The sequence below is a fragment of the Carya illinoinensis genome, chromosome 6 (assembly GCF_018687715.1).
Source record: "Carya illinoinensis cultivar Pawnee chromosome 6, C.illinoinensisPawnee_v1, whole genome shotgun sequence".
Lineage (NCBI taxonomy): Eukaryota > Viridiplantae > Streptophyta > Magnoliopsida > Fagales > Juglandaceae > Carya > Carya illinoinensis.
Genome location: NC_056757.1, coordinates 30,978,967 through 31,005,890, shown reverse-complemented (window position 1 = coordinate 31,005,890; position 26,924 = coordinate 30,978,967). Strand labels below are relative to the sequence as shown.

At 34.2% G+C, this 26,924-nt stretch overlaps 4 protein-coding genes and 1 long non-coding RNA gene across 8 annotated transcripts; 2 read left to right on the top strand and 3 right to left on the bottom strand.

Moving 5' to 3' along the window:
* Positions 1-1,057: 1,057 nt before the first annotated feature.
* LOC122313062 lies at positions 1,058-3,829 on the bottom strand. Its single transcript, XM_043127777.1, has 2 exons — positions 3,284-3,829; positions 1,058-1,545 (listed from the first exon to the last, which is right to left on the bottom strand). The coding sequence occupies exons 1-2, from the start codon at positions 3,461-3,463 to the stop codon at positions 1,372-1,374; spliced, it is 354 nt and encodes a 117-aa protein (XP_042983711.1). The 5' UTR covers positions 3,464-3,829; the 3' UTR covers positions 1,058-1,371.
* Positions 3,830-4,515: 686 nt separating this feature from the next.
* LOC122313061 (aminoacylase-1-like) lies at positions 4,516-8,047 on the bottom strand. 2 transcript variants are annotated; one of them, XM_043127776.1, is made up of 5 exons: positions 7,316-8,047; positions 6,962-7,191; positions 6,288-6,425; positions 5,019-5,267; positions 4,516-4,766 (listed from the first exon to the last, which is right to left on the bottom strand). In XM_043127776.1, exons 1-5 carry the CDS (start codon positions 7,917-7,919, stop codon positions 4,653-4,655), a joined length of 1,335 nt encoding a protein of 444 aa, XP_042983710.1. In that variant the 5' UTR covers positions 7,920-8,047; the 3' UTR covers positions 4,516-4,652. The 2 variants fall into 2 exon arrangements, with proteins under 2 accessions (XP_042983710.1, XP_042983709.1); XM_043127775.1 differs by having other exon boundaries at positions 6,929-7,191; positions 7,316-8,045.
* Positions 8,048-9,391: 1,344 nt separating this feature from the next.
* On the top strand, positions 9,392-16,468 carry LOC122313060. 2 transcript variants are annotated; one of them, XM_043127774.1, is made up of 2 exons: positions 9,392-9,868; positions 14,287-14,556. In XM_043127774.1, exons 1-2 carry the CDS (start codon positions 9,474-9,476, stop codon positions 14,501-14,503), a joined length of 612 nt encoding a protein of 203 aa, XP_042983708.1. In that variant the 5' UTR covers positions 9,392-9,473; the 3' UTR covers positions 14,504-14,556. The 2 variants fall into 2 exon arrangements, with proteins under 2 accessions (XP_042983708.1, XP_042983707.1); XM_043127773.1 differs by lacking the exon at positions 14,287-14,556 and adding an exon at positions 16,082-16,468 and having other exon boundaries at positions 9,398-9,868.
* Positions 16,469-19,678: 3,210 nt separating this feature from the next.
* Positions 19,679-23,985, top strand: LOC122314073 (expansin-A20-like). 2 transcript variants are annotated; one of them, XR_006243592.1, is made up of 4 exons: positions 19,679-19,923; positions 20,046-20,364; positions 20,468-23,659; positions 23,758-23,985. XR_006243592.1 is itself a non-coding variant. In XM_043129465.1 (3 exons), exons 1-3 carry the CDS (start codon positions 19,791-19,793, stop codon positions 20,772-20,774), a joined length of 759 nt encoding a protein of 252 aa, XP_042985399.1. In that variant the 5' UTR covers positions 19,679-19,790; the 3' UTR covers positions 20,775-23,985. The 2 variants fall into 2 exon arrangements, 1 of the variants encoding a protein (XP_042985399.1); XM_043129465.1 differs by having other exon boundaries at positions 20,468-23,985.
* A 425-nt stretch (positions 23,986-24,410) lies between these two features.
* On the bottom strand, positions 24,411-26,881 carry LOC122314074. Its single transcript, XR_006243593.1, has 3 exons — positions 26,461-26,881; positions 25,610-25,643; positions 24,411-24,792 (listed from the first exon to the last, which is right to left on the bottom strand). It is a non-coding gene; the product is annotated as an uncharacterized LOC122314074 (long non-coding RNA).
* Between the last annotated feature and the right edge of the window lie 43 nt (positions 26,882-26,924).

The window sequence follows — 26,924 nt, the reverse complement described above, 5'->3', positions numbered from 1 at the left end:
AAAATTATATCCATCATCCTCACACTACACATTACACATATTTTTTAATTTTTATTTATTTCTCTTATCAAATATGTGATATATGGATGATAAGTAAAAAAACTCAATTAGTTTAAGAATAAAACTAAAAAAAAAATTAAAAACAAAAATATATAAAAATATATGTGGTTTATGAATAGCAAAACTCATCTTAAATTGTGTATAAGAAAGTGGTAAATCCGATCCCACATTATTTGAGAATAAGACATTTACAAGAAACTCTAATTATAATCTTTAACTAAGTCGGGCTGATATGCGATTCGATCATTTTATAACATTGATGCTTGTGATCACGATTTTTAGGCTGCGTTTAGATATTGAGCTGAGTTAAATTTTTTATAAATAATAGTGAGTAAATATAGTGGAGTAAATTCTGTGAGGCTATCTAAGATGAGTTTATATGTATTTGCATGTTAAGATGAATTTAATACTATTTGTGAAAAGTTAAAAAAGGTTATGAATCTCACGTGTAAAAAAATATTGAGTTGAAAAAATAATATAGGTCTTACATGTAAAGAGATTTTGAATTGAGACAAGTTTAATGATTTAAGAATTGTGTATTTCAATGTTAGACTCAACTTAAAATTAAACTGAACTAAGTTAATCTCAGTACAGTCTATCAATCAAACATAAAGAATTCCCTTACCCAATTAAAGAGAAACTTCATTCTAAGATCTCTACACCACGTTATTGCCATGTGAATGGCATATGGTGTACAGACCCTAGAATAGAGTTATTCCCAATTGAAATACAATCATCACAAATACTAGTTTGCGGTCCAGAGCTTTGCTCGACGTGGATGCCATCAGTGTATGTTAGGACTATTTTCTAGGGTGGAAGGACAGTCATTACATGTTGGACCTGCATTGTCTTCTAAAGTCTTGCACAGTAATGGGAACCAAGACAATGGATTTAAAGGAAAAATTATTGCATCAAATATTTCAGGAAGAAAGCTTATGGCTGCATCACAGAAGCATCCTAGGCTCCAATGTCAACTATTGTACACACGCACAAATACTTTCCCAGAAGGAAAGACTTTAATAATCACTGTTAGTTCAAGACTTTATATTAACACTATCATAGCCTAGCTCAAGACCATCAAATCTTACCAGCTTATCAGTCATTCAGATATAATACTTCACTGTTGCTAACACAAAACCTACCTTCTGCGATGAATTAAATAATAGGCCCAAGAAACATGGTCAAATCAGATTATACGGAGGTAGATGTACACATTTGAAGCACCCAAAATAGGATTGAGGGTAATCACACCCAACTATGGATTTCTATCTCTAAATCTTTCTTATTTTTTCCATGCTTCCATGTAAACCCTCACTTTTTTGCCTTCGCAAACCTGAGGCATCGATACTTTTCACCGCTTACAGTGATTTCAAGAGCTCCATCTTGATTGTCTTGATTTGATGCAGTTCCCATTAGGACACTTTTCTCTTTCTCAAGATTTTCTTTCTCCATCTTCAGCCTCGCTTCTTGTCGGGCAATTTCTGCCTGGAAAATACAATAATGTTTCAGACACTAAAACTTATATGCTCATACATAATTTCTATTCGTTTAGTAAACCATGTTAACAAATATAAAAGATACATAAACCTACAACATCCATTTTCCTGCAAAGTTCTAAAATTTTTTCCATTTGTTTAACATGCAACGACGTTTTATTATTAAATTAGATTTGTGGGATAGCTATCACCACATGTATTAAGAAAGATACATTGTCATCATTGGATCAGATTTCAGACTTTCATCCATCCAGAAAAACAGGATTACCATTGAATTTACTGATAGATGTGAATTACCAGTCTGACGTCGTGTTATGCTCATGAGAGAAGTCTCAACAGCTGGTTTCTGAATTTTGTAATACATCACACAGACAAAAAAAAATTTATACCGAATAAAAAATAATTGGACCAGCTATTGTTTCCAAAACTTATTGAAACAGGAAATCAACTCATATCAATCAATTGAATCTGCCTAGTAAACTTTTGACAAGTACATTTGTTGAATAAATTTACTAGAGTCACATACATACAAGCGAAATTGAAGCGAGTAAGAAATTTATTTCAAAGAATTTGATGTGAATTCCATTGCTTCCAATGGCATATCCACTAGGTAGCAAGCAACCATAGTGAGATGGCATAAGCCAAAAGGTGACACATGCTTCCACATGGAACCCTAGTGGCAAAAAAATTGATACCCTAACTGGAAGAGCTAATACCATTCCATCTCCTTTTTTTTTTTATTGGTAAACAAAATTTTATTGATCATAAGAATAGGCAAAATCTCAAGCATACGGGACATATACAAGAATATCCCATGTGCGTGCTAGTTTAGTGATACGCTAATACTACTTCATCTTAAACAGCTAAAAAGAAGAACAAAGAAAAATAGATACTCAGACGAAGTGGTTGAACAGCCAATCTGAAGCACTATATAGTGGCTCCAGCCTCGAGGGCTTCACTTGGCAGCACCTCTGTCAGGATCCAGGACGTACTCACTACATCTATGCAATATACCACGCTCATATAGTCCAAGAACTAGCACACACTTGATTTGCGACACAACACATGTCTATGGAATGCTTTCATACTCTGAATACAGAGCCGTAAAGAAGGAGAAAAGGGGGAAGTGCAAGGATAGGCTTCTCGCATACAACAACGATTTCAGCAACGAAAAGGGCTGAATGCACTATTTATCTGATTAAAGTGCAACTGATTACGGCGTAAACGATGCTTTTCTTTCTTAGTTGATGAAAAACCGTATCTCAATCATGCTAATATGTGCAACAATATCAACGTCGATGCTGACTCAGTTCCACATCACTCTTTTTTTTTTTTTTCAGAAAAGCGATATGCTGTCTGCAGGGAAAGCATTCATGGGAACTTAAACTCAGAAGTAAAAACAATTCACTTGAAAGTACCCCTCTCTCACTCTCTCTCTAAATAAACATCGAAATGCAATTAGATGATGGTTATCTTTCTTAGCTGATTCCCATAAAAAATTGAACCTCAAATGACTTCCAAAATCCCACAGAATCTGATTGTCATTCCCCATTCAATCTGATTTCAAGCATAAAAACACACTAGAAACATATGGACGATTTATAGCATCAGGGAGATGTTCGCTGCTATTCATTCAAAGGCTTTGAATTTGGTTGAGTAAAATTAAAAGGTTAGAAGAAAAAATAAAATAGGGGAAGGGGATATAAAAAACGTTTTTTTTTTTTTACCTCGCGACGAGAAAGCTCAGCCTTCCAAGCGGCTTCGCGCTCCGCGACTTCGCGTTCGCGCTCCTGGATGTAGCTCTGCATCTCTCTCTCCTTCATGATTCTGTCCTGAATATCCGCATCCAGTGCTTCCTTCAGCTCCTGCACGAACTTGTCCACCACCGCCTTAATTCTCAAAGACATCTCTCTCTTTCGCTCTAGTCTATTCCCACCATCAAATCAAATTCAAATTCAAACTCAAATCAAATCATCTGGGCTGGTAGGTTCTGCTTACAATACTCAAAAGGTCGTACTAAAATCAGAAACAAAGGACAGGTTCTTTTTCCTTTGTGTGCGTGCTACTGGGGAAGATGTTTTTCGTACACTGAAACGCTCGAATTTAATTTAAGGAAGCGCGTAATCGGAGAGACCCAGAAACTGCAAAAAGTTTAAAAAAGGGTGCCCTCCTCGCCTATCCCCTTCTCAAGGCATCAACTTTTGGCAGCGGGCGGCCAATGCGAAGGTTGAAGAAGGAAGGAATTTCGTGCTGAGAGAGAGAGCCAATACGCAACGTTTATTTTTGTTTTATTGCACTTGGGCTTTGCGATTGTCCTCACAGTCACTCATCCAAGCCCAAGTCACGATTGCGATGGCGGATTTAAGCCTTGTTTGGATGGAAAATCTTCTTTTAAAAATTTTTGAAATCACAACTTTCAGAGACATTTCTGCGTACTTCTATGAAAGTAATAGAACCCATATATACATTGATAAAAAAATTTAGATATGTTTTTGCTGGGAGTTTGAAAAAAATGATAGCCATACAATTATTTTTATAATTCTTTTATATAATAATATTTTAAACAATGAACATTTTTTATAAAATAATTTATTAAAATAATATTGCTTTACATAAATATCCTAATTTTAAAACATAATCGTATAAATGATTAAAAGAGTCGTGCGTAATAGTGTATAAGTAATGGTATCAATCCAGCTTTGTGAGCACAGATGGCAGTCAAACTCAAACCCCCGTCTTCCCTACTTTATACTTGGTCATTAAGATTTTTTAAATGAAAATTTTGAGTTTTAAAATTAAATATTTAAATATTATATTTAAATATTATTATTGTATTGAAATTTTAAAAAGTTAAGAAAAAATTAAATTATTTATTATATTTTATATAGAAATTTAAAAAAGTTGTAATAATGAAATAAAAATTTTATATTTGAGATGAGAATTTCAAGTGGTCAAACAGTACCGGAGAAAATGATATCATGATATCATGATTTTACTGTGCATCCCTGGAACATCTCAACTTCTATTATACAACAATAAGGCAGAAAATGATATCACGATTTTCTGTCTTGAAATGGGGATTATCCTCCTGCTCCATTACAACTCATCTCTGGGGGCTTCCTTTCTTGTATGATCAATGTAAGATGCATAAGCTTTAATTATTGATCCATAGACATCAATTCCTTTCAAATACTCGTCTTGGTTTAGAAACTGTAACATGATGGAAAACACAACAGTTTAAGTACTTGGACCGATTAATGAATGAATAAGAACCGGACAATACATATGGATAAGGATTATCATTCAAATCGATGGATATGAATTTCGAATAGCTTAACATTGCATCTCGCGGGCCTGATTTAAAATGGTGGCAGAGAGCAATATTGTGGGCACATCCCAACAAAATAGATGTGTTTATGACAAACAGCGTGTAGAAAAAAACAGATTGGACAAGATAGTCACCTCATCGTGATCATGTAGAAGAATAGGAGTATTTGCCATAGGAGAGAAGCCAATTGCTGGCAAGCCTTGTTGCCGAAATTGGCGAGCATCTGTAGAGGCAGGAAAGATTTCTGGCTGACCAAGTTTACCATTAGCTTTTCTTACAGCTTCTTCTAGTAGCGTCCACCAGGGGTTTGAAATGTCGGTCACGTTGAGGACTGGCTTACCAAACTTAGCATGCAAAGAAACCTTCTGCTTAAACCGCCTTAGCTACAAATACGACCACAGCAACCGGCATTGGAGAGAACAATGAAAACAGGAGCAGCAACAACAACATTAAGGAACATTTAATGTGCCCCAACAAGTAAACTTTGAGTCCTAAATTATTGAGACTCAGGATGGGTTTGGGTGTTGAGAATATTGAAAAGAGTTGTGAATAATAATAAAAAATATGTAAAAAGTAATAATAAAATAATAAATAATAATTAAAAGTATATGAAAAGTAATGAATAATAATAAAAATAGATAAAAAATAATAATAAAATAATAAATAATAGTGAAAATAATTTAGAGTACCTCAAGTACAATACCCAAATGCAGTAAATGACTCTCCCAATGAAGTACTAGACTCACAGTCATGGTAGTCTGTACTTTCAAGGGATGCGGTTCTACTTGACTACTGAGATTTTTCATATGAGAATTTTAAGTTTTAAGATTAAATATTAAAATATTATATTTTATATTATTGTTATTTTAGGTTTTGAAAAAGTTAAATTGTTTATTATATTTTGTATGGAGATTTAGAAAAGTTATAATGATGAGATGATAATTTTATGTTTGAAATGAAAAATCTTAATAGCCAAAACGAACCTAGTGAAAGAAATGGACTCCTCAAGTTAAAAGTGGACCCTATGCAGCATCCCAAACGGCCAAAGGTATCCTGTTCTTTACTGCAAACGTAACAATTTTCGGCAGCAGAGAACCATCAACTAAATGCATTCTATAATTTTTTTTTTCTAAAACACACACACAAAGTTGACTGTTTGTAAGCGTGGGTGTGTTTTGTATTTATATTTATATTTCCTATTTCACCTTTTTTTCTGAAGTAAATTCTATCTTTAACATGGTAACTACCAACATTCCCTAATCCTCCTTTGTATAAACAAATTATTAAGGTCTGCAAGTAATTGCCAAGGATAAGTCTCTGTCTCTTTTTCTTTTTTCTTTTTCCTTTTTTTTATTGTTATGCCGGAATGGTTCCAAAGAGAGAAATTTCCAACGAGTGAATACCTCGAATGTCATATTGCGCGAAGCAGGTGCCCATTCTTCAGCAATCCGCCTTTCCAGAGGTTCTGGATCAGCTGTTGGAGGCACTCGAATATCGAAACCCGCTTCTGCTTCAGATGGCTGCAAATTCATAACGAAACCCTGATACACAAAAGAAGGAAGAAAATTGCCTGCGTTAAATTGTGGAGAACATATATCGTTAAGATGAATACACCACTATTTTGTCCTTTCTCTTGGTCATCATGCAGGCACTCAGGGAGCCTTGAATCGCAGTGTTCACACTTTCATCCATTTTTAGGGGAGATGAAGAAGTGTCATTTGTGCCAGAACTCATTGGTTACTGTTCTAAACCCCATTCACTGTGAGATTTTAGGGGCTTCTCATATGCGGATTTATGCCTTATGTCTAGCTCAGGGCCTACACCTCATCTTGGGCATATGCCTTTTTCCAAAGCTTTGTGCTCATGGTTTAAGGTCTTCATGAAACAATATGCTCAATAAGAAAATTAGTATTCGCTATACTTTCATCATCTCTCAGCCTGGCATCAAGATGATTGATAAATATGTGAAAAATAACAGCAAATTTTTCGCTTTTAAATTAAAGTTAACACCAATTCATGAACAAAATGAGCTCCAAAACCTTACAGTTGGAGATGGCGTTCCCGCCTTCAAAAATACCATGTTAACCGAAATCACCTCGCCCTCAGCCTTCAAGCCTGCCTTCACCAGATCAAACTGCGAAGCCCGAAACCTCCTCACACTCTCAATGCTTCTCAACAGATTTTCCATGGCTGTGTTGTCGTACAACTTTGCCCCATGGCCTGGTTGTCCAGTAGCCCTAATAACGAGCGGCCATGCGCGTCGTTCCGCATAAAACATCCTGTAATTCTCATTGGGAGAAGCCAAACCTGTTTCCAGTATTACCACTTATAACTAACACAAACAGAGTACAAACACAATCATCTTTGTACAGTACAATGGATTTCAAACAATCACAAGATTTAAACCTATGAAAGAAACGTATTGATTTACCTTCGTCGAGTACGATGCCCACGTTCAAGTTCTTGAAGGCATCGGAAGCCGCAAACTTCTCGGCACCATCACGGCCACCAATCTCCTCGTCCGGCACGAAAGACAGGTAGACAGATCGAACGGGCTGGAACCCAGAAGCCTTCAGCTTGCGAATGGCCTCGAGGTACTGCATGCCGACACACTTCATGTCCTGGGACCCTCTGGCGTAGATGTTGCCCTGCCGATCGATGTGGGCCCCGAACGGAGGGTGGGACCATTTCTCCTGCTCAACTGTAACGACGTCGGTGTGGGAGTTGAGGAGAATAGATGGGAGGTCCGGATCAGAGCCCGGCCACTTGAGAAAGATGAGAGGCTTGCCCTGGACGAATTCCAGGGTCCGGGTTTCAAGAGAAAGAGATTGGGCTTGGGAGAGGATGAAATCGGCCGCTTGACTGTAGTGGGGATGAGGATGGGCTGTATTGATTTGAAGGTACTGTTGGAATCTTGATATGATCGATGATGGGTCTTCTTCGGCTTCTGCTTTTGTTGACGTTATTGAGAGTAACACTAGTAGTATGGTAACGAAGTAGCAGCAGTAAACGGCGGTTCTGCAATGGAGTTCCATTTCTTGTTCCTCTGTTTTCTCTGCAGTAGCAGACTAGCAGTTGAGGGAGGAGGAGGAAGGTGGTTTGACTTTCAACTAGTCCGAAATAAAAAGAATAATTTTTCTTATTAGCCACTATTGACCATCCTATAAAACATTCCTACACTTTTGAAAAATATGTTTATATTCTATAAAAAGTTCTATCGAAAACGCTCACACATTCTATTAAAAGTTATAAGTGCAGAGTATGCGAAGAAAACTAACAGTCTCGACACGTATTTTTTAGTCTATAATAATTGAAGAAAAATAATATTTATAGTGGTAAGGGTTGAAAAAAGTGAATAAATATAAAAAAATAATAATTAATTTTTTAATAATAAACTCTATTTTTTTTCAAATAACTATATGATATTTACACATTTTATGATTGATAAGCCATACATTAATGTTCAGAAACGAACAAGAATTTGAATATCATGAATGGTTAGTACAGATTTTTGAGAAATTAAATAAAATTTATAAGAAATGAAAATTATATACGAAATGTTGTTTTACTTTTTTGAAATGTAAAACTTTATATGTTGTTTAAGATATTTTATATGTTTATTATCTATTACCAATTATAATAAATAAATAAACAAGTGTATTGCTATTGAGGCATTTGAAACTTATAGCTGGAGCACCACCACATAGTACCATATGATTTGTTAAAAATACAAAAAAATTATATTTAAACTAAAAGTAAGTCTGAAAATATAAAATAAAAGAATGAAAATTTAGGATCTCTCTAGCTATTTTGTGTTTGTGTTTTAAATTTTTTTAATATAAAAAAGGTCATATGAGCGGTAAGTTTTAGATGATTCAATAGTATTATTTATAACAAATTTTAAAAATACTCTGATTCATTTAAAATAAAAGTACAATAGAGAGCATGCAATGAGAATATGGATTCCTACCTCCTAAAAATGGGAATGAAAAAGATTATTTATACTTACATAACAATACACATTGACTTATTAATTATTGATATATTAATAATCATTTACTCAATTTTAAATATTTTTAAAAATTAAAAAAAAATATATCAATTTATTAATATCCTCTTTTTTAACTATTAAGTAAAAAAAATTAAAAAAAAAAATTTAAAAATTAAATCAATCACTTTTATCGATTCAATTAGCATTTTTCATAAAATTATAATTACAGGTAACATTGTTAAGAAGATACATTTTCATAGGATGGGATCAGATTTTCACATGCATTTGAATTTTCATAACTTAAATGCTTACAAACAAGATAATCTTTTAAGATTCTCAATAATTCATTACTCTCATCCCAGCTCTTTATCCCTATGTTCCAGGGTGGATTTTTATTAGATGTTATTAAGTGTGGATTTCTTTTATTATTATTCAATAAGATGATGCCACGTCAATTTACTGAAAATTGTTTTAAGTTAAATACTTAATTTCTTATTGTATTAATCTCAAAATTAAGGAAGCTGGACGTGTAGAGAACGAAACGGCCATTAAAACCCCGCCCTCCAAAATTCCACAGACTCCAATCCCTACGCTCCTCATGGCTATAGCCAAGCAAGCCAACACAGAGAGAGAGATGGAGAGAATACAAGAGCTGGAGTGGATGAAACTGTGTATGAAGAAACTCGCCCTTTGGCTCACCAGGACCTTCAACCCTATCATGACTCACGACGATCTCGAGCCCCTCATGGCCACCCTTGGTTTCGTCGCCCTCCCTCCCTCTCCTCCCCACCCCGCTTCCACTCCCTGGAAGGAATACCTCTTCACCGCCGGCGCAAGTTTCTCGACTTCTTTGGATTCTGCCGACTCACCGCCCAAGCCCAGGCTTCCCTTCCCCAGAATTGACGGCCTCCACGTCAACACCTACAAGGACTTCCTCGACGCCGTTAACTTCTACATCAACATGCCCAACATCTCCGATCTTTTCCATGTCAGGTACTCCCCCATGCCAGTCCTTCCACATTGGTTAATCAATTCTCTCTTTAACCTCCTCCTACTTTCTTTAATTTTCTTTTCCTACCATATTTAATATTAGTTGACTTCGATTCTATTAATTTCTTGTAATCGTGTTTGTCAGGCGTTTTTTTTTTTTTTTGCTTTTCTTGCTGTTTTGAATTCGGACTCTCTACATTATTTATACTATATATAGGTCAAATGATTTTATATTTAGAATGACTATTTATTATATTTTGTAGAACTTTGGTATTATTATGTTTTGGTTGGTGTAGGGGTGTACAGGAATCGATAGAATTAGTTGACACCAACAGAACCGGTCGGTTGGCAGTAGGAATTTGATGCAACTAATGTCGACTGGTTCAGTTTCGGTTTGAATTAGATTCAAACCATCGAACTGGTCGATATAATTTTTTTATATATATTTTAAGCAAAACGACGCCGTTTAACTTAATTAAAATGGTGTCTTTTTACACATATTGTTTAGGAAAGAAATTTTAAAATAAAACAACACCATTAAACTAAACAACCCCGTTTGGAAGTAGGGTTTGAATAAACACCACTCCCCTCCCTCTTCTTCTCCCGATCTAATTTCTCTATTTCACTCTCTCTCTCTCTCTCTCTCTCTCTCTCTCTCTCTCTCTCTCTCTCTCTCTCTCTCTCTCTCTCTCTCTCATCGCACCTCGCATCTCTCTCTCTTATTGCGGCATCATCGCACCTCCCATATCTCTCTCATCACGATGTGGATGTGGCAGTGGTGCAGTACATTGATGTTCTCTCCATTGTCTCTTTTATCTCGCCACCGACAACACTAACAAACCGATTAGATTTACGTTGAGACCGACGTCATCGGTTTTCTTCCTTTTCAACCGTCGGTTTCGATCAATTTTAGACATGTTTATCCCTTATCAGTTCAGTTTCAAATTGAACCATAGCTATCGATTTTCACTCCTAGTTGGTGTTTATCTTTTTAGTGAATAAAATCAAATGTGACTTTTTTATTTGAATGTCATCATAGTTATCATATCTATTAGAAAACAAAACAGAATCTTACTATCGTTACTGATAGTTTGGATTGACAAATGTAAATATATAATTTTTTTAATTTTTTTCAATTATTTTTTATACATCTTTAAATATTTTTTATTTAAATATCAATTCACTAATAGTCAATTTGCAGGTAGCCTATAACCATGCATCTAGCCATTACCCTTGACGGTTTTTTCTTAGTTTTTAAATGGTTAGACTGTCTAGCTTTGAGCTACATTGGTACGTAGTAACATTGGATCTGTCATATTTAGTCAGATGTTTTATTTTTTTAGTCATCGTCCTCTAATATTGAATTAAATGATTGTGAAATTACTTATCATCCAATCACTGATGTTAAATAAGAAGATAATGAGGAAATGATAATTAGGATTTGTTTGGATAGTAAGATGAGATAAGATGGTTTTAGATAAAAATTGAATAAAATATTATTAGAATATTATTTTTTAATATTATTATTACTTTAAAATTTAAAAATTTTGAATTGAGATGTCAAATTTTTAAATTATTTATTATATTTTGTATGAAAATTTGAAAAAATTATAATGATGAAATGAGATAGTTTTTTAATTCAAACGACCCGAGATAGACATCATAAGTGGGTCATACATTATTTATTGAGTATTTAATATTTTTTTTTACTGGCTATATTATATATCCAGCTTTCTTCTCCTAACTAGGGGTGTACAAGATGTGATGACCCGCTTTTGAGTGTATTTTCGCTGAAATAATTGTTTTTATTTTAATTAATATATCAGTTATTTTATTTTAATTTATTTGCGTTTTAAAAATTGGGTTTTAATTTAATTTAATTTATTTGAAGTTGTGTTTTTTTTTTCTTTTAGTTGTTTTGTGGTTTTAATCTTTTTGGCGGTTTGTTTCGTTTTCCCAGAGTGAGGACTGGACCTCATCTCTTTTCACATCTTTTTCCTTTTTCTCTTTTTCCTTTTTCTTTTTTTTTTCCCTTCTTTTCTTTTTCCTTTCTTTTTCTTTTTCTTCTTTTTCTTTTTTTTCTTTCTTTCTTTCTTTCTTCTCCCGCTCGACCGAACCCCCCCGTGCTCTCTCTCTCTCTCTCTCCTCCCTCTCCCTCACACCGGCGTCACCTTCTCTCTACCCTACCGCCGCCGTCCGGCCACCGTTCGGCCTCCCACCGATCCCATTCTCTTCCTCTCCCTCCGGTGCACCACCCCTCCAAAACCCACCCCCAACCGGCCGGCCGTTTGGCCGGAAAAGCTCCAAGAAGGGCGCACGGATTTTGCTCCGATCCGCCGCCGTCGCTCCACCTCCGGCCACCATTTCTTCACCACTTCATCACCGACTCCTTGCCGTCCTAACCCACCCATTTCCGGCCTCCAACGACCACCGGAACAGCTCCTACGAGCTTAGTTTCCGTTTTGGGTAATCCGGCCATTTCCGGCCATTCCGCCGCCACCCACGGCCGTTCATCACTTCCAATAGCTTCACAACCATCCCTAGACCATTCCCTATCAATCTCGTGTCCTAGTTTGTCCCCGTTCAAAAGTGGGTTTTTTGAACCCACGGCCACAGTGAATTTTCACTGTGACGTTGCTGTTTTTCCGCCGTTTGCAACGCCGCTTGTTTTCTAAAATTGCCGTATAGCGCTGTAAGTATTTTCCAAACCCTATTTTCAGATTTTAATATATATTGCTCATTCAATTATTTACTGTTGTTGGTTGTTGATTCCGGACTAAGTCCGAGGAGTTTCGGGGGTCGGATGGATGGAGGACGGAGTTGTCTGTTTATTTGTTTTATGTTGTTTGATTATTTTATTATGCATTGTTATGGCATTACATGGTGCATGCACGTGTGTTTGTGGAATTGGTGAAAAGCCTGTGTATTGGCGTGAGTGGTTTTACGGGTGCGTGTGTATCACGAGCCCAAGCCGGGATGGGTTATTATCTCGGTGGAGCTCCTCTGGTCACTCGGGAGCGGAATAAACTAAGTGATGTCCCCTGAGTTGTCGAGAGAGATGACGGGAGCGGGGCTAGGGGATGCTTGGCTACGAACGCGCCGGGCGCGGAACCGGGCATCGCCCTACTCACCGACTCCGTGGCCCTTCGCTGGCGAGGGCTAAAGGATGCTTGGCTACGCACGCGCGGGGCGCGGAACTGGGCATTGCTCGTTAGGTGTCACATGCGTGGTGGTACTCTACGGTGTGACACTGGAGCCAGGGTGTGCGGATGACCCCTAGGGGAGGTCATGGTGCATACGGTTAAAAATTGGTTAATGGTTTATGAGGCCAAATGGGACTTTTGGCGTGGGCCAGATGGACTTCTGACGAGATATTGGGTCGGATGGACTTCTGGCGAGATATTGGGCCAAATGGACTTTTGGCGGCCAAATGTGACTTTTGGCGTTGTTTTCGGAAAGGATGTGTTTTTGGGCCAAAAGGGTTTTTTGGCGTGTGTGGAAAACTGGTGTTTTTGGGCTTTGGGCATTGGGCATGGTTCATGCATATTGTTTGAGTTTTATGTGTTTTTATCTGGTAGTGTTTGGGTTTTACTTACCTGCGGTACCATTCGTGGTTCCGTAGCTTTTGGTGCAGAGTTAGAGGACGAAGAGGAGGAGGCTGAGCCCGAGGATGCGGCTCCGCCGGGTTGCTGATGCTATCTTTTTATTTGTTAAAACTGTATTTGTGTTTTGTAATATTTTACCTATGTATGTTTTAAACAGCTTGTATTAAGTTAAGAAAAATTCTGGTACTTAGTTATGACTTTCGTTATCCGCTGCGTGTTTCTCTGTACACATCTGTTGCCTTGCACACACTCGGCACCCGTCGATGGGATGGTGACCCGGGTTGTCACCATCCGGACGTCTCAATTTCCCCGTGTTCAGGCGTGGGGATTTTGGGGGCGTCACACAAGAAACCGGAAAACCGGCCGTGATCGACTCAGACCAGCCGTCGGAGGCCGGAACCAGCCGAAACCGCCAAGGAACCGGTCTGCAGGCGGCAGCGTTTTAGCAAAACCGCCTATCATCGATTCGGTCACGGTTTGAGGCCGGCTCAAACCGCTGAACCGGCCGATGTAATATTCCTCTTTTTTTTTTTTTTTTTTTTTAATTTTATCAATATGAAACGACGCCGTTCCACTTAAGTTTAAGTAGAACGACGTCGTTTTACTTCTAGGTCTGTGTTTTACACATAGATTAAACGACACCGTTTGTTATTAAACCAAACGGCGTCGTTTTGTCTATAAGGTGAGTAAAAAAAAATTAGAACGGCGTCGTCTGGTATTAAACCAAACGGCGCCATTTAGATGTAACCCATCGTCTTTTTCCTTTCTCCTTTTCGTTTCTGCGTTTATAACCCTCTCTCTCTCTCTCCTCTGCAGCTTTCTCTCTCTACTCTCTCAGACGAACGATGCCGCCAGAGGGAAACCGAGAACCGACCGTAAACCGCCAGAGAACCGCCGGAGTCGATACGGCTGGTTATTCTCCTCCCCGTCAACCGGTTACGGTCAGTCCGTCCACCGTTTTCCCTCTCAAAGGTCGGCGGCGGTTCTGCCCAAAAACCGCGCCGAACCGGTCGGTTTTCACCCCTACTCCTAACTTCCAAATTTTCAGATAAAACTCATCAAAATCTTCCAAACAATATTAATAATGCTAATAATACTTGCTTGTTTTGTTTATAACACTATCATTTATTTTATCAAAAAATTTATGTGTAGCCATTTTTACATATTCTTTTGTGTACTTATTGATGTGATTGGTTATATATTAAAAAAAATTGATACATCCAATCACATTAGTAAAATGTGTAGGGAGTACACAAAAATGACTATATGTAGCATTACTTAAAATATATATATTTTTTAATGTAGTTACTACACGTTTCAAATTAAGAGGTTGTTTGAATAGTAAGATGAGATGAAATGATTTTAGATAAATATTAAAAGTTAAATAAAATATTGTTAGTATATTATTTTTTAATATTATTATTATTTTAAAATTTAAAAAAATTAAATTGTTTATTATATTTTGTGTGAAAATTTATAAAAGTTATAATAATGAGATGGGATAAGATGAGTTGAGAATGTTTATGAATCCATACGGCTTGTAAGTATGCAGGTGATCTTTTTAAAATTCGAATTACATTCCGTATTATTCGAAAAAGCACATTTAAGAAAAAGTATAAAAAAAATAAATTATTTTTCCTCAAACATACTTTTTAATTTATTTGAGATTAAAACTGCTTTAATATGTAATATTCAAACAACTTAATTTTTTCGTTAAAGAATTTTTAAAACTATTTGAGTACTTGTTAAGACTTTTACCGTAACTCCAAACAGACACTAAGCCTAAATGATTATAGATGAATTGTTATGTCCAATTTGTAGATCAATTATTTGATATCTTATTATTAGATATTGGGATAATGATGATAAATATAAATTTATATATATGTAATTGTTTTTTCTGTTTGAAATTCTAGAGATATGATTTATCTCTAGATAGGATTGGTTTTTGTTTATTCATCGTAATTATGTATAGCTTTTAACTTTAGACATGTCTGCCGTCTGGCATTTAAATCTGGAACGAACATTATGTTATCTAGGTCGTGTTTGGCGTAGGTTATACAAATTAAACTATTTCATTTCATTTCATATAATCATTATAATTTTTATAAATTCTTATAAAAAATAATAAACAATTTAATTTTTTTAAATTTTAAAATAAAATTAATATTTTATTCAACTTTTAATTTTATATTGTTTTATCTTATTTGTGTAATCAAACGAGTGATTATTTAAAAAAATCTCCACAAATGCTAAATTAACATATTCAAAAGCTTTAAGTAGAGCATCTTTAATGACATGCAGGGTCGTGGGTTCATTCATTCTATTAAACAATTACTTGAGCTGAATATCCTTCTTCTGGGTTTGCTTTTATCATTATTATTATTATTAATATTAGAATTTATTACATACTGTTATTTTTATATATATTTTTATATATTTTATTAATGTGACTGGTTGAAATATTTATTTTATATTAAAAAATATAACACAGTTAATTATATTAATAAAGTGTGTAAAAAATATACAAAAGTGCATATAAAATTTTGTTATTATTATTATTATTTTGTGAGGATTTAGTGATAAAAAAAGATATTATTATGTTGGTTAGGGGAATGCCATTGAATACAACAGATGACCGCAATAAGAAGTGGCGTCGTATGTCAGATGATGAAAGTGTGTTCGTTTACAGAGACGGAACACTGGAACAGCCTCAGGGGACGACACACAACTCTGATCAGGACAGCAATGGCAGTAACAGGGCAACTGGTAATTGCAACTCCGTCATTCGAAGTAAGGGCAACGGTAACACCCCCGCCATCTGCCTCGTTTCCTTGAAAGATATCATTCAGATACTATGATTTTTGACAATGTATAAAGCTAATTAATCATAATAATAATAATAATAATAGAGATTGTTGGTTTTTTTTTTCATCATTGGAGATTCGTGTTCCTGCAAATCTTTCATGGGAAACAAGAAGAAGTCAATCATTTCTTCGTTCTTCGTTTTGTTCTTATTTTTAGACATGGATCTGGTTTGCTCTTCGTTTTTTTTTTTTTTTTTTTTAAATACTTTAACAAAAAGATTATACAAAATTAAATATATACACTAATGTGGTTAGACGTGGTATTTCAAATTATAAAATTATTTTTATTATAAAATATATTTAATGGATTCAATAAAATTACAACAATGAATTTATTTTATATAATATTTTTTTATTTATAACAATTTTTTTTTTCTCCCTCGTTTTCTGGCTATATAGATGCGGAACATGGACCAATACAAGTGATTGGAATTGTTAGAGCGCGGTTTAGTGCATGATTGGGATTGCAGACCGAGGTAGAAAATATAATTTATAAAAAATTATTTTTTTAAAGTATAAATGACATAAAGGATCATTTAAAGATATATATCATAATATTTAAAAAATTGAATGAAAAATTTGGGTTCGAAACTACCTACCCTAATTGTATAAAAAATAAAAAATAAAGTTGTAATTATCAAAAAATAATATAGATATTTTGGCTCATTGACATCTTTAAAAAAAAGTAGAAATCACGTTTTGATATTTTTCCTTAATCGTATTTTTTTAGTTTATTTGATATTAAAATATGTAACACTCAAATATCTTAATTTTTTTATTAAAAATTTTTATTTTTTAAAATTATTTAAATATTTTTTAATACTCCTGACGCAATCCAAAATATGCATTAAACGACTTTCCTTTTAACGAGACTAGGGGTGGGTTTTCCACATTTAGGTTTTTATGCCGTATGGGCTTTTCGATTTGTATGAAAAACTAATCTTATCTCAAAAATTTTTATAATTTTTTTTAACATCACTTAAAATAAAAATATTTTTTAATTTCAATTTATCAATTTTTTTTATCTATTTATCATTTAATCATTACAACTTTTTTAAACTTTTAAATAAAACATAAAAAATAATGCAAAATTTTTAAATAAAAATAATATTTTATTCAACATTTTTATTCTTATTTCTCAAAATTTAATGAAACGTCTTATTGCACATCATTTCACTATTACTCATAAAATTTTCATATCATCTCATTTCCCAAACATCTCATCAATTGATAAATGAGTGTGCTCAACAACTTATTGGCTAAGTTTGATTGTGCTTATTGAAATGATATTGGGGTGGAGGATTCAAATCTTATAGAGTTTTTATATGAATTTTAAGACTTAAAATAAGATAGATAGATATATAATGTGAGTCTCACAACACATAATTGTTTGAGTAAATTTATGCGTCAAGGTACTTTAGATCATATGGCATAAGGCTTGATCTCCACACGAGAGAACCAAGATTCGAACTGTGCACCCTTTATATATAAATAAGGAAATGTAACGGAAATATTAATATTATTTTTTATTTTAAATCTTATTATCTATAATTATTCTTGTTATCGTGATAGATTTAAATTAATTTTACATTTTAAAATATAAATAATAATCACTTAAAAGCATTTGCTTTAGTTGAACTATTTGGCTGTTTGGATCTCGAAATCTTTGGAAGATTTTTAGGCCCACGTTTGGATTCGCAAATTATTTCATCTCATTTTACAATTTTATTAAATTTTTACATAAAATATAATAAATAATTAAATATTTTTAAATCTCAATTCAACTTTTTTAAGTTTTAAAATAATAATAATATTTAAAAATAATATCTTATTTAATTTTTATCTTTCATCTAAAATCATCTCATTTCATCTCTTAAGTTTAGATATTAAGTTGAGTTGAATTAAGATGAAAGTTATAAGTTAAATAAAATATTATTAGACTATTATTTTTTAATATTATTATTATTTTTAGATTTGAAAAAATTAAATTGTTTATTATATTTTGTATTAAAATTTTAAAAAATTATAATAATCTGATGAGACAACTAAAATTGATTAAATAACCAAACTGTCGTTAACAACCATCTTTAAGAAAAAAGAAAAACAATTTATACAAATCTCTCAAAAATATTTATAAAAAAGTGAAATCTTATTTTAAAAAATTGTAAAAAAAATATATTTTTATTAATAAAAAAATTACATGAATTTTTTCTTTCTTTTTTATACATTAGAGAAGAGGGAACGAGTCCATAAGCTCCATTTTAAAGACTTGATTGTTATGAAATTAGGCCATACGCCTTTGACTTAGATTACTCTTGGAAAAAGTCAAAAAGGAGTTAATTTTTTTATATATATAGTAAAGTAAAAAATGGGTTATCATGACCATTGTATCAGCTTCGGACGTTAGAATTTCTACACCTGTAGGGCCGTTTTCTTCTCAAAAGGAGTGCTGAGACCAAAGCACATTGATGGTAAAAGACATATAAAAAAATCAAAAATAAAAACACGCGCTACAATTTGGAGGCTGATTTTGACTTTATTTGTTTTTACACGAATTCTTCCTACCGATCTCGATTCCAGTCAAACGCAATCACCGGAGGGAGAGGGCATATCCTTTCTTACGATACATACTGAATAGACCAAAAAGAAGTCCTTCATTTTTCGCTCTTCTAAAGTGCACGAGGTGTGGAACCAAGGACTCAGGCATTTGGCTTTGGCAAATGACATGTATGGTCAAATTTTATGTAATTTAGTTAAAAAATTATTTATATTAGATTAGATAAATTTAAAATAATTTAAAATTTTATTACAATAATTGGCTAAAGATGAAAGATTATTATTCATTTATCAAATATTAAAATATTAATTTTTCATTCCAAACAAATAGATTAAATTAATTAGAATATAATTAATATTTAATATTTAGAATATAATTATTATTAACATTTAAAAATACTTTTTTTAATATTAATTTAATTAGAATATAATTATTATTAACATTTAATAATACTTTTTTGTAATATTAATTTACTATAATATAATAATATTAATTTAATATAACATTTAATAGGTAGAATTACAAAATGTGATAAAATAAATTAAATAAAAAAATTATTAATTTAATAATATTTTATTATTATATAAATAATAAATGACTAATTAAATTGAGATAAAATAAATAAATATAAAAAATTATTGATATTAGTTAAATTTAAAAATAAATTTGAACAAACTAATGCTTATGCTCTCAAGCTCTTTGCCAAGGTTTTCAAAATTTTTTTTTTGGTCAATGTTTCTCTAGGCAACCAACAATCCTTCAGTGCTCCTCACCAAGGAGATTAGGGTCATTCTTAACAAAAGGAAAAGGGAGGTGCTTTCTTACCCTTGGGTTCGGGTACAAGCCCCAAAAGAAAAAGAACACTCAGCTTCGATCCCTGGGCCTAATCATCTTAAATGGGTGCTCTTCAAGCTACAGTTTTCTTCTTGATTCTACTGAAAGCATGCGACGTTGTTGACGCCGAGGATGATGAATGGAAGACTGCTACTGCAACATACTCCAAAGAAACAGACGGGTCGATCATTACAGGTAGTTTCTCTTTCATTTTTCTTTTATTTTTCAGAGTTTCTCGACTTAAATACCATCTTTACAAAAGATTCAAACTTTACTAGCAAAGCGATCGAGGGTTTACCATTTTATTGATGTTGCAGAAGGAGCTTGTGGTTATGGAGACCTCCACAAGACGAGTTATGGGAAGCACAGTGCTGGCCTGAGTTCCATATTGTTCAACAAGGGGAGTTCTTGTGGCGCTTGCTATGAGCTGAGATGTGTTGACCACATATTGTGGTGCCTGCAGGGAAGCCCATCTGTTATTCTCACTGCTACAGATTTCTGCCCTCCCAATTATGGGCTCTCAGCCGATTATGGTGGCTGGTGCAATTTCCCCAAACAACACTTTGAAATGTCGGAGGCAGCATTTGCTGAAATTGCAGAGAGAAAAGCTGATAAAGTTCCAGTCCAGTACAGGAGGTAACTCAGCAAAACTCATAAAAGATTCTTCATTTGTGGTATATATATATCTTGCAATTAAGGTAATTAAACATAAACATTGTTTGTGTCGAACTTTGTGTAGGGTGAAGTGTGAAAGAAGGGGTGGGCTGAGATTCAGTCTCAGTGGAAATTCACGCTTCTTTCAAGTTCTTATCACCAATGTAGGTTTGGATGGTGAAGTTGTTGCTGTGAAAGTGAAGGGATCAAGAACGGGATGGATACCTATGGGAAGAAATTGGGGACAAAACTGGCAGTGCAATATCAATCTCAAAGGACAGCCTATATCTTTTGAGGTGACCGCCAGCAGCGGCAGAACACTCGCATCTTACGCTGTTGCTCCAGCAAATTGGCAGTTCGGACAGACATTTGAAGGGAAACAGTTCAAGTAATAGAAGTTTAATTTGGAACTCAAAAACTTGGAAGTTGGAACGCTTTAATCTTCATTCTTCATTTCTGGAATGTAGCTTGCATTTTGAAACTTTTCAAGTTTTGATCATGATCGGTTCATCAGAATGGAGGATCCAAGCACATTTTTACAGATGATAGCCACATGCATCTCTAGTCACTGATCAAAGTTTCCAGCTATCCAGCCTATCCCACAAAGAGGTTATGGTCAAAATCTGGGTTGAAAGTTACGTAGAAAGTTGAAAAAATTGAATACGAGGTCCCCTTTTTTGTCTCTTTATGATATAGTGATCAGGAAAGCAGGATTGTAGGTGGAATGTGCAATTATTAGAAGTAACAGTGAATGTACAGTACCATGATCTTTTTCCTTGGCTTTTACAGGGACTACTTGATCGGCTTTACGAATTATGTCGTCCTTCGAGATGATTCGCTCAGACATTAGATTCTAAAGGAAAAACAAACCATTAACCAGACTAGAGAGAGAGAGAGCGTGTTTTTGCTGCAGTGCACGTCAATTTCCTCTGTAAGTTACGTTTGAGAGGTGGTCTTGCTGGGAGGAGTACTATCTATAGTATTTAATATTTAAACACATAATTTTTAAATAATTAAATTCGAATTCTTCTACAGATCAGCCACTGTAGTGCATCAGCAGCTGCACACAAGATTCTGCTTGATAAAAATTTTGAATTTAAGATAAAATATTAAAATATTATATTTTAGTATTATTATTGTTTTAAGATTTGAAAAAGTTAAAAAAAAGTTAAATTATTTATTATATTTTGTATGGTAATTTGAAAAAATTGTAATGATGAGATGAGAATTTTAAGTTTGAGATGAAAATTTTCATCTACCAAACGGAACCTTAATTTTTTTCGAGCAAAACGTGCGTTTTGGAAAAGTGAGTTTTTCTTTTGCCCCATTTGAATTTTGTATGCATCTCGCGAAACCCACCATTCTCCCTCGCTGAACCCGAGCCGCCTTCCTCTTCCCAGCGCCACCTTGTGACGACGTCTCTTTTATTAGTGCCACCTCGCAACGCTCCTTCATCTACCCAGCGTCGTCAGTCCCTGCGAGCTGATTTAACGGAGCAAATCAAGTGAAATCTTGCGAAGACCCCTCGCCAGGCAACCCACGCATGCGTGCACGCTCCTTTGCAAGTTAGTTGGGTTTGGCAAGATGATCTTCTTGCAGTGGAGCTCCCAGCCCCTCCTTGGAAGAAATTGCTCTCTCTCTCTCTCTCTCTCTCTCTCTCTGTGGAATAAATTCTTCGACTTTGTTATTGCAGTTTTTAGCTTTCTCTTCCAGCACCTCCTTGGATGAAATGAGTCTTTTTCTCTATCTCGAGAATAAATTCTTGTACTTTGTTGTCGTAGATTTCGGTTTTCTTGAAATTTTTGTTCTATTATGCTCGTATGTAAAATTTGGTACCTGGTTTTTGCTTGATTTGTGTCAGCGTTCTATAATATGTGGTGGGATATGGTTGATAATATAGTTTTTTTTTCTTTTTGTCTCCTACGGCTAGGGATTGTGCTTGAATTTTGTGTCGGGTGAGTGATTTTGTGTTTAGGGTTTTCTTCTCCTTTTCTTTTGGTAGAATGTAAAAATGTTTGCTCCTTTCACCAGCTTACTAATAATTTATTCGATTACTAATTTTACAATAAACTATTTTGCATTCTAAAAAATTGGTTTGAGATGAGAAGAAGATAGTAGAAAATTCATGCAAAAGTTGTGCTCCCTTGACAGAGGTTTCTTGGTTTTTAGAATTTCTACCTCTGTCCTCTAGAAATTGCAATAGCTATGATGTGCCTGGCTTTGTTTTCTGAGACTTGCACCCTTTTGATCAAGCGATATATTTGTTTGCCTAATCCTTGTATTATTTTGGCTTAAAGCCTTTGTGAACTCTACTACTTTTGTGTTTATGACACTTGTGTTTCTATGTAGTAATTAAGCCTTGAGGAGATTTTTTTACCACATTTGGCAGGAAAAGTGAAACTTGAATTTGGTTAGTAGTTGCTGTTTGGAATGACTGTGAGCCTGTGGTATACTTCTTATAATGCAGTTATTGGTGTACAAACATCAAATTTGTTCTCTTTAAATAACTTAAAATATGAAGAACGAGAGTTTCATGGACGCTCTACCAATGTCACTGTATCGAGTGCCACATGCAAATCAAGATACATATGCTAATATATCATTGACTAGTCATTCCCTTTAGAAGGTTTGGATTTCTTTTTTTTCTTTATTTTGGGTTTATAATTGCTCTGGTATTTGCTTCATTAACTTTTTACCTTTTTTTGTTTCAGTGAATGATTTAGTCAATCTAGCCATGTATTATAGTTATAAGTCTTACTAATTGTGTCGTTTGACTTTCGGTATTACATATTCAATTGAATCAATTCCTTGTTCTAATTATTTTTTCGCCTAGTATTCAATTTCACTGTCCCTTAATTAGTTTATGTGATGTCTCTATTTATTAAAAAAAAAAAAAAGTTTATGTGATATCTCTAGGATGTTTGTTGAAATATTTAGTTGAGGTTTGGCAAAATGAGTAGTTGGTTCATAATTCATTTGAGTGGAAATTCAAAAGAATTAGCTTGTCCATTTCTTGTACAATATCACCCACAACTTTTTCTTTATCAATATGTATTGTTGTCTGATCCAACCAATTCGTGAAGGAACTGGTTGGTATGTTTGAACCATTCTGATTTATTTGATTAAGATGTTCGATTTAAGTAGTTAGTACTGATGGGCTTTCTTTCAAGATGCTTTTGAATTTAACCATACTATGTTGTATTTATGATAGGGAGCATTGAGGCATGATTTCAGTTGGTTTGGTGCTTAGTTCATAATTCTTATTGTGTGATGCCAGGTTTATAATTCTTGCGCTAAATTTAATATTTTCTTGAATTTTAAGGTTTATTTACATTGTCTTGTGATATTTTCAAGTGGTTTTAATGTGTTGTACAGAGGAGGAAAAGCCATATTGATGATAAAACTATGCACACTGGAGGAAACAAGAAAATGAGACTACTTAGATTAGAATCTTGGATTTTAGAATATTGGATTTTGGAATGACTATTATGAGACTACTTAGATTGTAATAAGCTCATTTGTAATGTTGTATCTAATTGGAATGAATATTATGACTCAATATTTTACTAGATGACTTAATCCAAGGATGATTATTTGATGGCAGTGTGAATGCGTCATGTTCTAATATTGAGAATTGTTGTTGTGGCTGCTTGTGTAAATGTTGTTGTGCCTAGTTATGTATACTTTTTGCATATATAAATGTTGTGGATTGCATCTAGGTGTATGTGTATAAATGGTTTTGTGTTCAGTTGTGGAGGGATTTTTGTGTATATAATCATTGTGAATTCACTGGATTGTGTTCAAATTTATGTGTATAGATGGTTTTGTGTCCAATTGTGTATGGATTTTGTTTATAGGCGGGTTGTGGTTCATCAATGTTGTGGAGATGTATAGCTTGTGATTCCTTCGGAATTGGGAGTACATGTTGTTAAGCTTACCATACAAAAATTGTATATGAAATCAATCAAGCTCAAAAGTGACCAAAATAGATTGGAAAAAAATCTATATAGCCCAACAAATTTAGAATAGTGACCAAAAACACGAGATTTTTCATAGCCTGCACAGTACCTCTCCTCATATATAACAAAATGCCTAATCAAGTGCTTAATCAAGCTTTACCTAATTCAATGGGGATTACCATTACATATGATCCATACAAGAAAAATAAAGAAAATATCCACCTATTTACCTGTGCCCTATAGTTTATCCAAACCAAGTAGAAACTATTACAATTGATACAACCAAGTACAAATACAATAATATTCGTGCATTTTTATTCTTGTCCCTCTACAAATTTTGTTCAATTTCAACCTTATGAGCATTTGTCTTTTTCTCTCTTAGTTTATCTTCCCTTCTTCGCAATATATCCTCCTCCCTCTTCCAAACTACAGATCCATTATAACAAGCATACTGTAAAGCATCCAAGTATGTGAATCATTAACTAGTAGATACAAACAAATGGGACAAACAAGGGCATATTAATCAACAAGGATGAAAAAATCAGCATCAATTCTTATGGAAGTGTTGGACAAGCAAGAGTACAAACAAACAAGAGTTAGTAAAGGGAAGTGTTGGACAATCTAAAAACGAGTTCTCCCACTGTTTACTCATCAATCCATTATCATTACACAATAACACAAGTTAATTTTTTTTATTAGCAAAACAATGATTTCATTGATATAAATAAGCATAGCCCAAGTACATGGTACACATACAAGAGCGACAACTAAGCATGAATGACACATCAATGCAAGTTACTACTTAATTCCTTTTTTTCTATTTGGCCATAAGTTGATAAATTGCAATTCAGATAATGACAGGTCCACAATACATAACAAATAAGGACTTGAATACTTCACTCTTAAACTGAATTTTATTAAAAACTAAGTAGACTCATCAGAGTGTCATGTGGCTCTAATGTCAGCTCACATTCAGAAATGACTAGACTTATTTGTCTAATTGTGGGATACTTTGGTGTAGCTTATGGGCAACCAAATAGCTTGCTGTGATATCCAATGATACATACCACCAACAATTGAGTCAACCAATTTTAATAAATCAACTAGCACTTCAAATGATTGATCTCATTAGTTAATTAAATTTAATAGTGTTATAAATAAAATGGAAAGTAATGAATTATTTTCATAGTATTAACAAAAATCTCACCATCTCAAGCATTCATAAGTTCTTATATAATTAAACCATAAGAGTAGGTATACCGTGATACCTGCTGAAAATTGAGTTTGTCATCCATCATAGTACTGAACACAAGAGGGAAGAAAAAGATTAATAATTTAAGAATGAGATATTGACCAATAAGATATGCGTTGAGCCATTTCTAAAACAATATGAATTGTCATACATGCAAACCAGAAACTGTGCCATTTAGTTTCATTGAATGCCTAGGAAGCTATTCATGAAAAAAAAAAAAAAAAAGGCCAAGGAAGTCCATTTGGTGAAGTAATCATTCCGTCAAACACAATATGGGCACAAAAACAAATCCCTAGAATCACTCAGAAATTAACACAAAACCAAGATTAAAAAAAAAAACACACACACACACACACACAATCAGGCTAAGCAAATTTAGGAGTAAAAGAATAAGTTCACCATATATAAAAATCTTATCGCTAGTCCCATGGCAGATCTATGAAAACTACATTAAATAGCTAAAAGTATTGACTGCATGGGACCGTAAGCAATATCTTCATGTGGAAACTGATATTGAAAGTTCATGAGATGGAACTGAAAGAACATTGGCAGTGTGCGGGTAAGAAAAATACATGCATATTAACTAGTACCAAAATATATGCAACTCTTGATTTAATAAAGACACAAGTAGTGGCAATGCAGAATAGCAGAGTAGGCAAAGTTAAAACACCAGGGAGAATAAAGATTAGTGTTAGGATAAACAAATTATCAATCTCAGAAGTGGTATATTTTTCAGCTTCAGAATTAATTTTGATGTTCTCTGAAACATCCCCAGAGGAAATAACTTAAGGTTGCAGTCTTAATATGATAGAGATTTAACATCACAAAGTAAATCTAAAAAAGACTAGCATAATTTGACTACCATACCTTACGATTGTTTAGCTTTTTTCCCATGTTACGTTCCTCAGATTTTCTTTGCTTTCTCAGTAGAAGGTTTCATGTGTTATAAAGTTATCTTGAGCAAAAATAGAACAAATACATAGCGTTCATAGATATTTTACAATCAAAGAAAAATATTGAAGAAGAGAGGAGGACGATGAGATGAAGGCATGGGGAGATCGAGCACGAGGGAGTTTGGATCTTAGAGATCGAGCTTGGGCGACTTAAAGAGGGTTGCTAAGAAGAGCTTGGGTGACTCAGAGGGTTTCTTAGAGGAGTAGAGATGGGAAGGGGCAGTCGAAAGTCGGTCCATAAGGAACTCGAGTTGATCGCTAAACCAGATATCCACATCACATGGGGGAGAGTAAGGGCAATGCGTGGGGTGGGGGTGGGGGAGAGGATAGGCAATGCGGGGGGTGGGGGTGGGGTTGGGGAAAGGTGGGCGATGCGGG

Excerpts from the sequence above, each read along its gene's own strand:
- LOC122313062 (XM_043127777.1), bottom strand. The coding sequence starts at position 3,463 with ATGTCTTTGAGAATTAAGGCGGTGGTGGACAAGTTCGTGCAGGAGCTG. Across the intron at positions 1,546-3,283 it reads CTGAGCTTTCTCGTCGCGAG|GCAGAAATTGCCCGACAAGA; the intron begins GTAAAAAAAAAA and ends TGTATTTTCCAG.
- LOC122313061 (XM_043127775.1), bottom strand. The coding sequence starts at position 7,919 with ATGGAACTCCATTGCAGAACCGCCGTTTACTGCTGCTACTTCGTTACC. Across the intron at positions 7,192-7,315 it reads GGGCATCGTACTCGACGAAG|GTTTGGCTTCTCCCAATGAG; the intron begins GTAAATCAATAC and ends TACTGGAAACAG. Across the intron at positions 5,268-6,287 it reads CGCGCAATATGACATTCGAG|CTAAGGCGGTTTAAGCAGAA; the intron begins GTATTCACTCGT and ends TCGTATTTGTAG.
- LOC122313060 (XM_043127773.1), top strand. The coding sequence starts at position 9,474 with ATGGCTATAGCCAAGCAAGCCAACACAGAGAGAGAGATGGAGAGAATA. Across the intron at positions 9,869-16,081 it reads TCCGATCTTTTCCATGTCAG|GGGAATGCCATTGAATACAA; the intron begins GTACTCCCCCAT and ends TATGTTGGTTAG.
- LOC122314073 (XM_043129465.1), top strand. The coding sequence starts at position 19,791 with ATGGGTGCTCTTCAAGCTACAGTTTTCTTCTTGATTCTACTGAAAGCA. Across the intron at positions 19,924-20,045 it reads AGACGGGTCGATCATTACAG|AAGGAGCTTGTGGTTATGGA; the intron begins GTAGTTTCTCTT and ends TTGATGTTGCAG. Across the intron at positions 20,365-20,467 it reads GTTCCAGTCCAGTACAGGAG|GGTGAAGTGTGAAAGAAGGG; the intron begins GTAACTCAGCAA and ends AACTTTGTGTAG.